Source organism: Phalacrocorax aristotelis, chromosome 8 (genome assembly GCF_949628215.1).
Source record: "Phalacrocorax aristotelis chromosome 8, bGulAri2.1, whole genome shotgun sequence".
Taxonomy (NCBI): domain Eukaryota; kingdom Metazoa; phylum Chordata; class Aves; order Suliformes; family Phalacrocoracidae; genus Phalacrocorax; species Phalacrocorax aristotelis.
In genome coordinates, this window is record NC_134283.1 from 37633198 (window position 1) to 37652072 (window position 18875).

The 18875-nt window shown below is 42.0% G+C and overlaps 1 protein-coding gene across 2 annotated transcripts in view; it reads right to left on the reverse strand.

The window, feature by feature from the left end:
- Positions 1-8794: 8794 nt before the first annotated feature.
- The window catches only part of SGCD (sarcoglycan delta), a 217808-nt gene continuing 207727 nt past the window's right edge, over positions 8795-18875 (reverse strand). For both annotated transcript variants that reach the window (XM_075102628.1, XM_075102629.1), the window contains exons 7-8: positions 11107-11230; positions 8795-9435 (exon numbers count right to left, since the gene is read on the reverse strand). In XM_075102628.1, the coding sequence (XP_074958729.1) occupies positions 9262-9435; positions 11107-11230 (298 nt within the window). In that variant the 3' untranslated portion in view covers positions 8795-9261. The remainder of the gene's footprint in view (positions 9436-11106; positions 11231-18875) is intronic.

Genomic DNA, 18875 nt, shown 5'->3' on the forward strand with positions numbered 1-18875 from the left:
TTCAACAAAACAGTAAGCAAGATGGTAACTCAACTTTCCCCAAAGGGAGTTGTTATTTGTTTTACTGACAAGAGGTTTTCTTCCAACAGCCATTGCAGGGATTCTCATTCTGTCCTCTACAACAGTTTTGGCATGAATATATCCAGGGACTTGATGCTGTGAAATGCACCACTACTATGATTCAGTCTGGCATGTGCTATGGCCGTACAGATATATAGACATATCCCTCAGACATATCCTATCTGTGTCCTACAGACAAGTTTGAGGTGTGATTCATGTGTGCCATGGTCAAACAAACAAAAAAAACCCCCTCAACGCCTCTTTCCTTCTTAACAATCATTGTTTTATTAATATATTTTACAAGATTGCAGTTGAAATCATTTAAATACAAATTTTTTTATACAGAAAGTGTAATAAAGTTAAAATAGTTCCTTGTGTAATTCATAGCATTATTGCAATGCTTACAAAATTTTGCATAGAGTGTGCAAGGATTGATGTTATTTGATACAAAAAAAGCTTTATATTTTCCCACACAACCACACACATACATAAATTAAAAAGAAAAAAAGCCAAAACAAATCTGTATTTCTTAATGAGAACTGTGATAAGACTTCAAATTAATTTTGTCCTGTTTACACAATCAAGGTCATTGGTGATTATCAGAGTAGAGGTCAGACAAGGTATTTTACCATCACAGATGAAAACTGCCATAGCATATGGGTTATGCCTTTTATGCTGCTGCCGTAGATGAATGGGATTTTGCTTTGACTCGCACCGGATGTTGTTTTGCTGTTGGGTCTACCTACACGGAGCATTTGTTGTGTTACTGTCGCCAACCCTATTGGCATTTGTGCACAAGGAAACCAATTCAAATAATAGGTGGGCAAAACAACCCAAACCCAAAAGCCAAAGGGATCTGAGTCAGATCCAGCAGGCCAGTCCCTTCCCTGCTCCCAAACTACTGCACAGTGCAGATCCAGACTGAGATCTGGGTCGCAGCTCAGGAAAAGCTCGGATCTAGGGAGAAATCCAGGTGCGAATGCTGTCAACTGAGCCCTTCTTCAATAAACATAGTATATAATAGCTCAGATCTGCTCTTTATGAGGTATCTGGCATGCTCTTACTATGCTAAGCAAGGGCAACACCTGTTCATCTTAACTTCTGTGCTCTCTGCTAACCCACAAATGGGGATAAGAAAGTGAATTCCTCTAGCAGCACCTTCCCTATGCAAGCCACTCTGCAAACAGTGCAGCCCTGCCCTGCCACCAGCGGGACCGGCAGACCCCTGGTGCCCGCCCGGCGAGACCTGCTTCACACATTACCTGCCAAACCCCCAGCTCAACTCCAGCATGGTTTGTGGTGGTGACAAAAAGCCAAGCTGGATGGACATGCCTCTGCTTCCAGGCAGCGGCTTGAGCTCTTTACCTGCACCTGCTTGACAGGGAAACCCCAGAGGCGTGAGGAGTCCGTGTCCCAGCCTGCCCCCAGGAGCACCCAGGCTGCCCCCAGGAGCACCCAGGCTGTGGTTTAGACAGGGCAGCCAAACTCTTCCTATTGATTTCATGAAAGCTGTTAAACCTTTAGGGCCAAACTCTCAGGTCATGTAGGCTACTGGTGAGTTAAATGGAGCCAAATCCAGATCTACACCAGCTACAGAGTTGAACCCCTGTGCTGTGGTGCTGTGAATGGCCCTGTTGCACTGCTCCAGCCCAGTCTCCCAAGGCAGGCGTCCTGCCTTGCTGCTATTTCTAGTGCAGAGGACGTGGCAGTGGGATGGAGATAAACAAGAGCGCAAACCACCCACCAGCCTCTCCACCTCACAGGCGTCCCAAGAGGAGGCAGCATTCTGGGGTACCATCCCCACAGCACCCCCTTGGATCCTGTACAGGTGTTACCAGGACAAAGCAGCAGTGGCTTTAAGAGCTGCTCAGCTGCACCTTCTGGATTACTGCTGATGCCTTCAAGGTGGTCCAAGGTTTGTCAGAACAGCAACCACCAGTGTTATTTATACCACTTAGACTGCAGACACATGTCATCTGTAAAATCATTAATACTGCCAAAGTGTTTCATTCATTATCTACTACATCAATAATAGCACCGATACTGAGTGCACAAGCCCAGAGGAGGACCCAGATGAAGACAAAATTATCAGGCTCTGGCTTAGCGCAGGCACTAACTCCTTGCTCCACAGGCAGCCACCCTAGAGAAATCTAGCTGTAGTGTTGGGGGGGTAATGGTGTTTGCAGCTGAGTAAGTGTGGGAGAAACTCTAACAGCAACATTTTTTCATCTACAATCCAGCCTTCGATAAAAATAGAACCTCCCACAAATAATTATTCTTTTGCTCTCCAGCGTGAGCCTGCCTCAAGATGTTTCAAGGACTCTGTTATGAGGAAATTTTTAAAAGACCAAAGAAACGGCATTGCTTTAGAAAGTGATAATGCATTTAGCAGTAGCAGGCTTCAGAACGCTTTATCTCCTATCAGTAGTTAAGCCTTTTGAATGAGGCAAAAATGTGAGAGTACAATGCAATTTAAAATTCCTGTTACATGCAAAGATGCACATGACCTATGCTTTGCAGTGGGCCTATTCCTATAATGGCAATATGTTAGAGATGGTGAGACTTTCCATTTGGGTAGGACCTGATGAAAGGCTCCAAAGAGTCCTTTTTAATCTTAGAAGTAAAGACTGTTTAACTAAGGCTGCATGTTTTTACCTAAAGCATTTGGTAGTGGGGCACAACGTAAATGTAATACCTGCACGAATTCCTCCTGATATTTTCTTTTGCTGGCAGAAAGAATAAGCCAACTAAATGCGAGACAAACATACAGTTACATATTGCTTCACAGTGGACACATCCTTCCTATTTTTTAATACTGGTGAAAAACTAACAAGAACTCAATCCATGGAAATGAGTTGCCTCAAAGGAAATCTGGCTTCCTCTGAACAGGCAGCCCATTGGTACCAGCTGGTGGTGGAAAATCCCAGCGACCGCGTGGCTTTGGGCTGTAATAAGGTGAGACATTTCCTGGGAGTGACCCTGGTGCTAACTTTCCTGCAGGAATTACACTTGTAGCAAATTAATTTTTAAGGGACTCGCACCTCTAGTTTAAAGTGACTTGGATGGCAGATCTCAGTGGTGCACTATCATTATATTTTTGTCTTTGCTTCAGATAAAAATCCTGCAGCTTTAAATATCCATCTTTTCCTGTATAAAGAAAGTGTGCTGCTTTTCACAAGGGCACAATACAGCTCAAATGGCGGGACAAGAGTCTGAAATGAGAAAGCCTCAGGGCTGTATGTGCATAGCCGTGGGCTTCTCAACCATAGCAGTCTTAAAAGTATCTAAATACAAGCTATTCACTGTAATTTCCATCTAAGCCACTGTGGTTTTTGTGGACGGAAACAACACCCTAGCAATCTTGAACAATCCCAAGCTGTAAGTGGTTTCAGTGACAGTAATTCCACCGTGCACCATGAAAGATTATGCATAATTGCTACCATATTTAGTAAAATGGATGTTATTAATCTAAAATATAATAGTGTAAACAGAGAAGTTTGCTGCATTACTGTGATTAGGGTGATGTCTCTTGCCATTTCTTCCCTCTCCCTCCTACCTGCCTTGTTTAATTCACTCCACACTTGATTGAATAATCTTATCAGCGGCACGTCAGTGTTTAACCCTGCTCCACTCACAGCCGTAAACTCAGCTACATCAGCTGTGAAAACACCGCAATTGCAGCGCAGAATTTCCCTAGAAGTCCCAAATTTCATCTTAGTACCTCTGCTACATGCAGGTTTTGGTTTTTGGGGGTATGCACGATGGAGAAGGGACATGATGGGGGTTTGGGGGCCGCTGGCCACCTGCCCGCAGCCCCATGTGTGGCAGGACACTGGCTACCCAAGTATTACCCAACAGTTTCAGAACTGAGGAAAAAAGTTAAAATGGGGAAAATGGAATTGCTGCCGGGGTTGTGTTCCTCAACAGCAATGGCAATAAAAATAAGTATTTTTGCAGTCAAAAAACACCAATCCAGTGCTTGGCAAAGCTTCGCAAGAATGTGCCCTGCATTTGCTGGGGTGAATTCTGGATGATGAAATTTCAAAATTTAAAATGTCAGCCATAAAAAAAATAAATAAAAAAGAACACAACCTCTAACTTTTTTGTTTTACTGTATGCACTTTTAAAAAAAATCATTACGGCACAGATACTCTTCGTCACTGAGCAGCTACTGGAGTTCCTGATCTGCCAATGCTCGAGTGCAGGTAAGCGAACAGCCAGTAGCATTTACTTAGTTTATTTATATTTTCAGCCCAGGATGACATCTTTTAGTGCTCTGGGTTATTTCTTCACATTTCAAATTTCAGGTAACCTTGCTCTCTGCACACATTTAAAGATTTTTCACATTATTTCCTTTTCTCCCCTTTAATGAAGTTAGAATTTTCCTGCCACTTTACTGTATCAAATGCAGCTTGGGGATAAACCTGTATTTTTCCTGCCCAGTTTGAAAAAGCACCATTAAAGTTAATGCATTTCAGGTGTGAGGGCAACCAGAGGAGGGATGAATTTCTGTAAGTCTTTGGTCTTTTTCTCACTGTCTTTTGCAATGTGAAATTTAAAGCCATAGCAACAAATAAAAAGAAAATTGGCTTTTGCTGTAAACAAGTGTATGTGAGTGTGTATATATATACACATGTATGTATTTGTGTATGTGAGCGCGCATCTTATGATGACAAAAGCTAATTTCCTTTAAGAACATCTGTATTTGCAGAGTCGTATGATGTGAACTAACCTGACATCTTTACAAGCTCCACAGGAATCTCTCTTAAGCTTGGAGAAATTTCTATGGAGGGGTTTTTTTATTTAGACATAATTTTGCTATACTGTAAATGGCAGATGATATTTTTAAATTTATGCCTTAAACTTCATTGTTTGTGCATATATGTGATATTCTGATAAAAGGAGGAAAAGAAACCCCTCTCAAAATACAGCTGTTTGACAGCACATGACTGAGAGAAACAGATATAAATCATTCTATGCATGCTTGTTTTTTAAAAAATGTATACCTTGAGGGGCCTTATACATATTTTAGTAGTTATTGTCTTCCCCTTTTGATGACTTCCCGTAGTGTTAACATTTCTTTGTACTCTCAAGCTACCCATTTCACTGACTACTGGGTAATATACTTCACAAAGTGCACAAAAAACTCCAAACAACCAAACCAAACCAAAAAAGAACCCACAAAGAAACTGGGAGAATGGATACAGCTGTATAATCAGTGTATGATCTCTGCTTTTGTTAATGGCAAAGTCTTTTTCCTTTAGAAAAACCATCCTAACACCTGTGACAGCAGAAGAGCCATACACTACATATGGATAAAGTACTGGTGTACGGGTGAGCACTGACAGTCATCTTCCTGACTGCTTACTAAAGTGTTGCATCTAAAGCAAATTTCACAAGGTCCCGAAGCCCTATAAAGTTAAGAGTTACAATACATAAACGAATTTATCTTTAACTGCAGTACTCACGGTTGCCTAAGGTATATGGACTTCAGTTTTCACAGTTCCTTGATTAGCATTTCAATGGGGTTTTAATGCTCACAGCTGCAGAGCAGAGTTGCACACAGTGATGAATCAGGGTTTGGTCCCACAGCCATCCCAAGGGCTGGCAGTGTTTCCACTGTAGTCAGTGCCCTGAATTTTCACCTGTCCAGCTTCTGTCCTAGCTCTGGTCGTGAAGTTGTTGGCATCTCTTCCATTGAGCTCAGCAGAAACAAATTCACCACCCACCCCAGCCTTGCCTTAGTGTTGGGAGGTAAAATTAAACTCCGCTTTGAGATAAACATCACCTCCCCAAAGAGCAAATGCTCAATTGAACTGAATTGCAGGCCCGATTCATAAAGAAATACAGAAGCCCTTGTTTGTTTTTGGCAATTTATCAATGGCAGGTAGAGCATATGGATGAAATTCCAGCCAGGGAGGCTCTAGTTTAAATGGATTGAGGGAAAACCAACCCATACAGGTACAGCAACTGTGAGGGATTTCTGTGAGGGCAAGGCAGGAGGAAAAGGGACTCTCATGCCTTTGCCTCATCCAACAGGTGAGTCAGTCACTCCACACAGCACCCAACAACACACAATGAAGCATGAGCTAGCTGGATGGCCTTGCATGCTGCCTTTTAAACGAAATGCCTGGTTTTCCCCTGGGATCTCAGATACACAGTCTTGTTTGCTCTGCTTTGCCACTCACTGAACAGGAGGGGACTCATTGTGTGGCCAACACAAGAACAGGCAGCATCATCTAAACAGCTATCTTAAAATTCAAGTGGGGCTCAAATGATTTACAAGCTGCCATACAGGGTCAATCTCTCTAGTGACAATTTCTCATCTTTCATCACAGCATCTCATTTTATGCTTTTTAAGATGGAAACTTGATTGTAAAAAACATTGAAGCAACAAGAATTCCTTTATGTAGACATAATCGAGGTACCCTTTGTCCACCTCAGAGAAGCATCTGCAGTGATGTGTAAGGTTGATCCCTACCAGCTCCCCCGCAGAAACACATACCAAAATAAATGGCTGAATGAGAAGGCGACAACCTCATCCAAGAGCCCAGCACCATGCAAGACTAGCCACTCAAAATTAGTTTACTGGGAGGGAAATCCTCAGCAGAGCACCCAGAGGGTGTGTGGGGATGAGGACTGAGTCACCAGCCTCTTGGGAGCAGAGCATGGGAATCAGGACAGAGCATCCCTGCTGGGTCAGTCCCTGTGTCTAGCCTGGACTTTCTCATCATCCATCTCGGGGATGGGGAGGTTAATACAACTTGTTTTCTGTACAGGGTACACTTCCTGCAGCACATGTCTTCACAACTGCTCGCACGGGATTTGTTTATGAATTGGGCCATGCTTGCTCTAATGTTTGTGATCAGTATTAAATGAAACAGGGAAAAAAACTCTACAGTAAAAGTAGGATTATGAACGGGACTTCAGCTGTGGTCCCAGAGGTAACGCACACAGTATTTTGCTATATTTAACATGGTAAAAAAAAAAGTCTGTATCACTCTAGGTGCCCCTACAGTCTTAATGCATTTCATTAATATCTGTTTTAAGTTGCACGACCAGTTCCCAAGATACCCTCCTGTCCCTCCCCCCAAATAAACTAGTTTTAATAACATGATAAATATGATGTGCTTCTCCTTGCTGAGTGCATTGACTTAAGGCATAGGCACAATTCCCCTCTTTGAACAGAGATGGTATAGTCCTGTGTCCCAATACAATTGTTATCCTGGGTGACCCTTTGCATTCAAACATTGACTCAAGACATAACAATTAGAGGAATCATTCATTAACAAATAGTTTGAATTCATTAATTAATCGGAAAACATTACTGAAATAAAAGCAGATCATTCAGTCCTGTTTCAGGAATAAATTTTATGGGAGTGTTGCTTTGTTAAGCAGGAACATATCTAATCTAAACTTCATAGAAATCTTTCTTTTGAGTCCAGCCAGTTTTGGATTAAGCCAGAACTGTTCATTAAAAAAAAAAAAAAAATTCAAACCCTGGTACTCTCCAGACCACAAGAAAATACGTGAAAATCTGTAAAAAAGAAATGGGGTAAATTATTTCTAAATAATTCTGTCAGCTACATTTTTCTTGAAGATGTCTCGACGAATACCAGCTTTGCTTATATATCACTAGGGATGGGCATAGATCTGTCATATTTGCACATGAGGTAACATTTTCAAAAGCATCTCAGTAGCTTGGAAACCTTGCTGTCCTCGTGAGATTTACTGCGGCTTGGACGCTTTTGCAGTAATTAGTACAGTTGTTTTTCAAGGATTTTTACATGCATGTGGATGCAATTATGGGTCAGAATTCAGTGATCTGGCCTCTTCTCTTTATTTTTCAAAACTCGAACTGTGGAAGTAATATTACCAGATCAGATTTCATGTTTTGTCCTGCCCGTAAGTGACTCCTGGACTTAAAGAAACAAAAATGCACCCAGGGAGAGATTCAACCACAGAGTTTTGGGGGCTCAAATCCTAGAGGAAGCAGCACCCAAAGCCCTTGCTTTCCAGTAATCTGGCTTTGTCACAGTCTTTAAAAAATCCTTTAAAAAAGTGTGTTTCATTGCCAGCATCTCTGATATTTGCAGTCTCCACCAAATCTAAGTGACCTTGGACTGTATACCCTGAAAAGAAAGAGACAAAAATTCTGGCATGGCATTCACAATACACATCTAATTCGTATGGGTTTCTCTGTATCTATGAGTAGAACAAGTAATTTTCTCTGGTTCTATAGGTATTGGTAGGTAATATCCAAATCTTAAATCTTCAAACCTTCACATGATATCTCAAATATTTTCAAAATTAAAGGTGCCAGTGGAGACTGTGTAGGGTGGTCCAGGACACCTGTTAACTAAGGAGGTTCAGGATTTTTCTATTAAGTCCAACGTTCAGAGATTTTTTCCTTCCAAGAACTGAATGCAACACCAGTTTCGTTAGCACAGAGATGACTTTAGGTTAGGGTTAGAGATGATGAATGACATCTGAATAGCACAAGGCATCCTTGGCCACATACAGCCAAGTCTGACACCCCTTCAGAAAAATACATGATTATTCCAGCAAGATCTCGACTTTTCTATTGGCCAAGTGCAATCCTTGCCTCCCAACAGGGAGCCATGCTTCAGGTGAAAATTAAAGAGCGTAATTTAATCTTAGGTATCTTGGCTCAATCTAGGGGATCAGTACAGCTCATCTGGCTATTTTGTTGTGTGCTTTGTTTTTTTTTTTTCCATGCCACTGATTTAATGGTGCAAAAATCATCAGAGATGCTTCCCTTCCCTTTGTATGTTGGTTCCAGGGTCTTGCCCAGCCAGCAATCCCATTGGTCTGAGAACATGATCAAAAACAAGGGGTGATCATTAGACTGTATTAATATGGAAGGGTCCAGGGGAGCATCAAGTCCAATTCAGCAGATTGTACCAGTCAATTTTGGTGTGGGAAAGAGAAATGCTACACAAATGTAACAGGGTCACCCTGGGATTCCTTGTACTGAAACATCATTTTACACAGAGGATATATATATATATTTTATATATATATTTTTTTATATATATATTTTCACACACACGCGCGCGCACACACAAAAAAAGTCTTTGATAGGCTTTCTGTGTTCTAGTAAAAATAGTTGGCAGCTGCAATCTGTGAGACCAGAACTGGCTTTTGTGCTGCCTGTGATGCCCCACTGCAAATTGTCTCTCAAAGGCAGACGCTTGTATTTATCTGGCAGGTTGAGCTAGTGCCTGCCTGAGACAGAAACAACCTCCCGTTGGGACACACACAGAGCTCGTAGATTTTTTGCCTGGACCCTGCAGAAGAGGAAGATCCTTGAGGCAAGTTAGGTAGTTTGATTTTTGCAGAATTCAACGTTATCTAAAGTCCAAGGTGGGGGGAGAAAGAAAAAGAGAGAGAGAATTAGTGGACAGATGTCATTTTTGATCTTTTGTTTAAAGAAGCTTCCTTCGGACAATTCAGCTGCTACGAAAGCTGGGTAGGCATGTGTATTAAGGTGGGAAAGTCTGACACAAATCTGGGTGAGCATATGACCTGCCTTTACCATGAGCCACCGAAGACCTGCAGTTTGTTTCTGGTAATCTACCCACTGTGTTTCTTGGCTTGTAGCTTTCTGGGGCACCTCCGAGTTTGGGTTAACCCAACCAGAGGTACCCCACTGCTAGGGGGCGAGCGTGTATGGTTCATGTCTACACAACGACTCTGCTCCTCCACTGGGACTTCTGGCACTGTGAGCCTATTGCCGCTTACGCTTACAGACTCACAGCACTGACTTTTATGTATATTTTATGTCTACGTGTAACACTTTTATGTACATTAAAAATAACTTAAATGCCACAACAGACCTGAATTTCTCCTTATAAGAGAGAACATAAAAGCGAACATGTGGCAGCTACAGGGGAGTGCTCTAACATTACCAAGAAGAGCACAGTAACATAACCTACACGCCAGAATTTTACAGGGTGACTGAGAGTATTTGCTCTTATCTTCCAATCACAGTAAGAGTTTCCACTTCAGTTTCAATATCCAACCATCTAATCTCCCGAAAGAAACAGGTCAATATATGCATTTTAAAAGCAAATTAGTGTTTAAAACATTGAGGCAACTGCTTGCAGTAGTGAAATGCCTTGGATTTCAATGACTTCAATTGTAGTTTTTTAGGTAGGGTTTTTCTTTTTTTTTTTTTTGTTAGCACCCCTGCTCTGGGTTTGGAATGTCTTAAAATGAAAATGTTCAGAAATAACAGGGATTGCAATAAATTCCTATTATATTTATTACACCTGCCACTAAGATAGGAAAATGTTAGCTTATGTTGGAGCCCTGCTGCTGGGAGGTTTGTGTTCAATGAGAAGCTCCTCCTACCAAGGCCCTTGGTGGGTTCCCCAGCGGGAGCTCCTCAGCCACATCCTTTGGTGTCTTCCATCATTCTGGCAGGAGGGGATGACAACTCTGTGCTCATGTATTTTTGAGACACCAGAAGAGGCTTAACTCAACACCTTTTGTTGAACTTACTTTTGTTCTTTGTTATCAGTTTTAGTTATTCTCTCTTCCTCTTTGGAAGTTTCCCCAGTACAACAACCTGTGTCTCCTAATGTTCCCTTTCTTTCCAAAATGAAAACATCAGCTACAAAAGCTTTTCAGATCAATAATGGTGAATTAAGCTTTTCTTATAGAAAAATGTATGATAAAATATTTAATTATGTCAGCCAAGTAAATCTTGTTTTAAAGTGACAAGAAAACAAAGAATTTAGGAGCACTGTATATTTTACAGCTGCATAAATCTGCTTGAACAACAGATGCTATTATCCAAGCACTTTAAAAATAATGAATGAGCCTTTGCCACACAGTGAGGCTTGTCTACATATGATACGTTCAATCACTGCTAGCAGAAACTCAGCTAGGAAGGCCTGCTTCACCAGTGCCTTCACACCAGTGTTTCAAATGAAGCAGCTCAGTGACTCAGAAGGCTACAAATCCGCAGATGTGTGGATTGGTTTGGTTTTGCTGCAGGGCTTGGCATCTTTCGCTTACCTCTCCGTCTTTGGATTCCAGCTTGAGCTCTGTCCTGCACGTGGCTTTCAAGCTGCCGGCCTCGGCGTTGATCTCAATGCCTTTTGGAGCCTCCATCACCAGCGTGCGCGTAGGCGACTCCAGCCTGTAAGAGAAAGGGGAGTTACCAGAGCTCGGTGGGTTGAATAGTCACGCTTAATCTCGGGCTGTTGTCTTGCACAGCCTGACTGCCCATTACACGGCACCTTAGGACCTGCTGACAGGCAGGTCCTCGTCTGGCTTAGTCAGTGGAAAGAATTCCTGCAGAGTGTGGTAAAACACATCACAAAACCAATCTGCTAACATTTGACATCAACTTTGCTATGCTGTAAAGACGCAAGGTGCAAGATCTTCCTCCACGATCAACTTGCTTATATGCAAGATGTGAGGTTTGGAAGGGTTTAAGGGCATGAAGGAAATCAATTAAAAAAAAAATAAAAAAGGCTGAAGGCCCCCAAATTCCTGGTCTCCACTACTATGCACACATCCCACTGCACACAGCCAGGTGTGCCTGTGCAGTGCTTTGACCCTCCTAACCATGGATACACCACACAGGGATCTGACAACCCTGTTACAGCACTAGCTAACACAACCAAAACTTTTAATTCAGGCAGTTTGTGTTAATGCTGTAAGAAGCATTAGAATGTAGAAGTGCAAGGTTCAGTCTTCCTTGCCGATTCTCCATTCATAGGTCTTGTATAATACTTGTCTCTTCTTTATAATACAGTGTCTCATTACTTTCTGTATTAGAAATGATAATAAAAACCAATTCTCCCTCTTTGGGAATATCCTCTTAGTTGGTTTTATCACCATTTATTTACTGTACCATCACAAAATCTAGCCAATGATCTCCCCAGATGCAGCAGGCAGCCAGGCTGCAACAGAAACTCCCCTGCCTCAACTGCTTTGGGCAGGCAGCACTGACAAAACTGAAGCGCAAGGGCAGCACTCAACCACAGAGCTTACTTGGGCAGCTTTCAGGATTTGCTTGCATTACTGTAGTGGCACTTCAGCTGTTTCCCTACTCTCCATACATAATCATTTGTGCAAGTGTATTCTTAAATGGACTCCTGCTGGTACTGAGACAACATTATGGGAGACTGAGGGAATTCAGCTGTATTTATTGCAGCCAACAGTTCAATAAAGCAAAGGCACAGTTCCCTCTGTGTGGCACTTTTCAAGTTATGACTTTCCCTCTTGTTGGTGTCTTCATATTGCTGCTTTTCAAACACCTTTCCCGCAAGACCCCAAACTCATCTGTAATTTCCTGACTGACTCAACTAAATCTAAATTTCAGGGAAGAACTGAGGCATACACAGCCCCAGGAATGAGCATGGTCTCATGGTTAGCAGCCTCTGCACAATCTTTCTGAGCTGCTTTTTGTTTGTTCTCTGCAGGAAAGCTACATCTTACATAAACCTTCTTCTGATCCTTCCACTGGTATCACCCCTTGGCTGGTTTCTATACAAGGAACCTAAGGTTAAGACTGCTGCTACTCACTTTTTTTTTCCCCTGATTGAATTGCAGATTGCATGGAGGAGGAAAAAAGCTTGCAAATAATGATTGACATTAAATAGTGCTACCTGGGATATGATTCCCACTGACCTTGCAGTTGCAATAACTGCCTTTCCAATATCTGTTAGAATTTCTTTATGGTGAAAATAGCCACAGCACACAGCCATAGGGCTCTGGCACATGCACTCTGGTGGTTTTTATTACAGGGGCGTAACATGCTGTCTGCCCCACGTTTTCCCTGGAGATTCCTGCCCAGGATACGCTACACTCTCATTCTTGGTAGTGCAGCTCACCAGCTGCTATCTACCCTGAAAAATGAAGGGCTTGCACTAAGCCCCCAGGATCTGAGCTGCAATGGCTGGGATGCAGGCACATACTCCCTCCTGTTGCCTCCACTCCAGAGGCAGGAACCTCTGGGGGAGAAGCAGAGAACTGAAGCCAGTAATGTCTTAAGTCACTCTAGCTAAATTCACTAGAGGATGTGTCCAAACCCCAAGACAGTTGAACTAATCTGAGGACAAAATAATTCCTAAGAACCATGGCCAGGTGACTCAGCTGTCCGACATCTTAGTGACTCTTCAGTGTCTTTGATATCTTGGCTGTCTCAATATATTTGTTCATCTGCTAATCTTGTAGCTCTTCTGCCCACTAAGAAATAAATCTTGTAGTGCCAAGGAGTGTTCAGACACCACGGTGCAAACGCACTCATCTGCAGCAGCAGCAGCAGCTCTCGATTCCCGCCCTGTACTGGAGCAGCCTCCCAGGCCCACACTTTTCTGGGGAGTGTGAAGAGCTGCAAAATTGGTGAATGACTTCCTATGGTGGGAGGGAATCAAGAGGGGCTTTTTCCTTGTGTATCTTCCCCTGTGCACACAGGTCCCCATAACATCAAATGGAGTTAATTCCACGCTTTGAATAAGCTACCAAGTACCTGGGAGTCTATTAGATAACATTGTCCCAAAGTTTTATTCTCTTTTTATATCTAATAAAGTGACTGAGTTGTTCTCCCTCCTCCACCCAAAGAAAACCTACAGGATAACAGTGTGTTACAAACACTGATGAAAACCCATGCAATGAGGCACATCCTTATCCCTCCAGAGTTTCTTGCCTGACAAATACCCCTCTCGAGCACCTCCTGATAGCCCATGGTGTAATGTGGGACAAGCACATGACACTGGGGCTCTGCTGCTGTTCTGTAACCCACCCCGCTCCCTGCAGCGCCACGTGTGTTTTTTAAAGTTAGCCGAGCTGACCCCACTCTGTCACCCTAAAGCACTAGCTCAGGCAGCTGCAATCTTGCTGACATGCTGAATTAACCAAGCCCCATCCCTTTAACATTAAAAATATAATTTTGAAGCCCAGGCATTTTTTTTAGAACCTTAAAGCTGTGGAAATGAGTGCAAGTACTATAACAGTAACGTTTAGCTCTTCCAATGATGAGAAACTTGGGCTTGCAGCCCACATGGTTTTGTACCTGTGCTATGGGTTTGGAGTCTGACTCTTCTCTCTCTTACATGTTCGATATTGGTGTAACTCCATCTATTTGCATGGGACTTTTGTCCTGATTTATGCTACTGTAAGCGAGGACAGAAAGGTCTTAATAAAATTTTCCTTGGCATTTGAGGGGCTTATGATTGTAAGGGATTTAATTTGATTGTTTTCTGATATCCTGAAAGAATCCCTGAGACACCTGTCTTTAAACCAGGAGCTGAAAAATCTATGCAAAGCCAGAGAAAGCAGCTGAGGAGTTTATGCTCTAGGGGGTTTGAGTAATGTTTACTGAACACTTTCATTTGAAGCAAGTGTTTAAGTGACACTCTGCTTTTAAACCCAATTCTGTCTTCCAGAGAAGAACCAATTTGAAGACTAATAATGAAAGAAAATGATTTAGCGATGAACAGATAATTTGTTCAAAATCAACATTTGTTTTCCAGTGTGATACTCTGGAGCTTTCAGTAGGATTCACATCTCCTGGTTAGGTGTAAGCCTGTACTTAGAGCAGTAGGCTGGAAAGGTGGCTGCCTGAATATAGATCGTTTCATTATTTGCTCCTGCTCTTGAATTTTCCATCCCAGCAATTGGCACATAAGCCCTTTTTATTGATCATGGGCACTGCTTATTTTTGCTCCAGTATTTCCAGGACCGTATTCTGACCTTTCTCACAGAGCTGTGCAAGGCAGGTAAATTTGCCACTACCCACAGAGTTACAGCTTGCTGAATTCAGGACCGAGATAAGTTACTTCCTCCCACTGCCGTAAAATTGCTCCTGTCCCACCTACAGTCTCCTAGTAGGTGTATGTAGAGACAGCCTCCTGTCTGGGTGACTACCCACAACATGGGAACTTCTCCTACAGATCCCAGGGTGTCACGTAAGCCCAAAATTTAAAAAGAAAAGACACAAGTAACAGGATTTTCAGAACTATCAAAGTACCCAGGTTCCACTTATTACAATGGGTGATAGGTACTTTTGAAAATCCCATTGAGCACCTAAATGCCATAACAAATCTGACCCCTAATCTCAGTTCTTAGTTCTGCAACAGAAGTAATAGCACTTCCCAACTCCACGGCGGTGCGTGTGTGTGTGTGAAAAGATAAATATATTAGTGGTGTGAAGTGGTTACACACTGTAATAACTTAGGCCAGGTAAGTACCATAGGCAAAGATAGATGTCTGGCCGATGGATAACTGATCTTTCCAAAGCTGCAATATTAGCCTCTTACCTTCATCAAAAATACTGTTAGTCTTGTTCCTCCCACTGAGCACACTCAGCCTGCATATCAACGTGCGAGATGATGTATGCAGGGGAAACCTTTCTCCAGCTCACTATGCTTAAAGGACAGTGTTAAACATGCCTCTTAAGCTCCTTTAATCAAACCTATCACTAAAGCATCTCACATTTTAAAGAGAGGTGATGGCATGTGTGCATCTCGCAGTGGACCCCTCTCCTACTGCTGGAAATTCTGTGTGCCTGGAAATCAACAAGAGAGCAAAATTTTCAGTGCCATCCCTGCTTTGCTTTGAAAACTTGAGCAATAATTTAAAGGAGGTCAGCACATGAGTTTGCATTGTGGTTCCAGTGAAAGTCATTCTCTTGGAAAGATCATTACTTACCCAGATTTCTAGTTCTCATTTCCTTCATCATAAACAGATTAATCACTCCAGCAGCATGGATTATATTTCTTTCTTGTCCCTCTCCTGTCCTCACCCCCTCCAGGATAATGCATCATTTTCCTTAGTACTATGAATAGCCTTTTGAGTTTGGGGAGAAGAGAGGATATTACAGATGGGAAGGCAGTACCACCAGCAGCTAGGGGCTGCCAGCGTGCTTCCAATGAAGTGGACATAATTTACTTAAAAAAATCAAGTTTGATGAAAACAGTTCAAGGGGAAAAATACTCGCCTGGATCCAGCACTGATGCAAATCGTACTGGGCAAATACAGGCTGATTCCTTGGAGCCCATCAGCCCACGGAGCAGGACCAGGAGGGAAGTGAAGTTGTCTGTACCTCTGTGGGGAAGGGCTGGTACCAAAGGCTGCAGCACAGTAGAGGGATGATCCTCAACATGTGAAAGGAGTTAACGTGAGCTGGGGACCTGCTGCTGCCACTTTTTTATTTTCATTTTTATTTTTTTTTTAATAAGGAATGGCCCCAAGCTTCAGAATTTCTTGTCCCCAACAGGGGATTTTTCTGTGTGGGGGACAAACTGTGCTTGCATATGGAAATGGAAAGAGAAGTTTACTCTCAGGAGGTGAGGAGCATATGATGCAGCAGTGTGATAACATGAGCTAATTTAATTTTTCTTAGAAACCTCTGGACTGAGAATAGAGCATGTATTACTGCAGCTGTAGCCCATTATTTCTAATGACTCTAATTATTTCTTATGGTATCCATCTGACCAGCTATAAGATTTCACATTGAGCATAAAATTAGCCAATGTTACCACTACGCCTGCTTACATCTCATACAATTGGTAAATTATGCCAGCAAGTAAATGTAGAACTCCATCAATTTGCCGGTAATGAACCAGTATCTCAGGTTGAAATTTGTTTTCAGTTTTAACTCCCTTGTTTCAATGAAATCAATGGGATCACCCATTCGCAGTGACTTATACTTCTGCCTCCATTATTTGTGTGTCATCTTATATATAGCTATTCATAGAAGAAAACACTACTTTTCTTCCTATTAACCAGAAATTAATTAGCTTTTACTGAATTGCAAAGAAACCATGCTTCGTTTCTATTTCTAGAATGCTTTTAAACCTTTAAAAATTTTTTTCTTACTTTTGCTTGTGTTGGAACAGAAAAAGTTTAGGAGGAGGAACAACGGTAGGGTCTGGCCTCATCTGGTGAAAACCTCAACTGATCATAAGTTCAAGCAAAGCCTTGTCATCTCCCAAAGAGCAAAAGGCTCTGCCCTGAGCTCTACCCTTTGTCACTAGATTTCCTTCCTACTGGAAGGTACTGCCGTTTCATGAGAACAAAATAAGCTAAATTATGGCAACAACAGCGAGCCTAGTATACAACAGGAAAGACCAAAAAAGGGAGCTGTCTTTGATACCTCAGAGTGAGAGGTTAAAATCAAAAGGGAAAAATGCACGATGTCTTTTTCCAAGATTCCATGATTTTGACAAAATATGACGTACATGGCACAGTATAAAAGCAGCAAGTACCCTGAGAGCCTACAGAAAAGATCGTGACTAATAAGAAAATCTGTATCCCTGTTATTTATTGCTTAGCAGTGACATAAATCTTGTTTTCAATTACATTTTAATGAAGCACACCAATTACTGCTTGAATGGGGACATCTGATTACAGTCTCAATCAACAGAAATAAATCTTGCTTATGGGAGGTTTCCAGAGTATTTTGTTTAGGAGCATTTATTACAGAAGTAAACAAGGATATATTATTATCATGTCATCCAATTGTAAATTCTGCCTATTGCTTTAAATACTGTTTGGTTTAAGAGCATGCATCACCATACAGTTTCCAGTGTTTATGCTGCAAATCTAATATGTGACAATTCCAGTGCAGCCATAGTCCGAAACAGACTTTCATGGCTGGTGGTCCAAAGCCTCATATAATTCCTAATATGATCTAGCGCACAAGGAATGAAAATTCTTTCAGCTATCATCCACAGTCCATGGTTAATTCCTAAGGAAAATCCAGTTAAATCTGTCAGAGGCCTGACAGGAGCAGAGGTCTAATGATGCTTTACTGGAAATTACAGTTTTCTGAATGAGCCAGAGGTTAAGTCTGGTTCAAATGGCAAAGGGTGCAACAACTTTGCTTCTCTGCATTTGGGCAACACAGATGCTGAAGAGATTTTGTACAAAGCTGAGCCAAGAGAAGGAAAAAGGATTTGAGAAAACACTTCGAATTAGCCTTGTGCTTAAAACTATTCATAAGCTTTAATATTCTTTTGGATAGGGAACCTATCCAAAGCTTGGACTTTGCAAGTGCTGCAGTCCCTGACAGACGAATGAATGAGCAAGAGTGCGTGTGTCTGTGGGTACCTGTGTGCTTGCTCCATCCTCCCCTCCTGGTGTGCTACATCTATCAAGTGCTGACCATTTCTCCCTGCTTCAGCTCTGCTAATTCAATCTCAACTTAATGCCTTAAATCTCATTTTACAACTTGCCTTTTCTCTCTCTCTCTCTTTTTTTTTTTAATAGAACTCTTACAACTGCAATACAAAAAGAAGCGCTTAATCAGAAGTAGTGTAATAAATCTGCTGCTGGTTTTGCTAACTTCAGCTTAGCACCAAACAAAAGAGTTTATGTATTTTTCACCTAGTTTGAGCTGCAGGTACTGTGTTTAGTCAACTTTTCCTAAACACAGCCCATGCTGAAACAATACTCTCCTGGCCATATAATGGAAATGTCTTAATATATCTTCAGAGACTACAACTCCCCGAGGAGGGCTAACTGAGTAACAGGAATGGTTTGAAACCATTATGAAACAGGTCAAAGCCGGCATTGGGAAAATGCTCAGCTAATACTCAAAGAATATTTGAGTGGGTCTAGGCAAAGAGGAACCAGAGGAGTGTGTAGGTACGGTACTGGCTTGCAGCACTAAGCAGGTGAGAAACAGCTTTCATTTTCCTCTGAGAAAAATGTCATTCCTCACCAAGAAGAAAAGTTTGAGCATGCAGTTCCTCCCAGCACAGTGCAAATCCCCTGTTGTAGTCTTCCAGTACACTTTGCACTAGCTGAGGCTTATTCAGAGCACTAAAAAG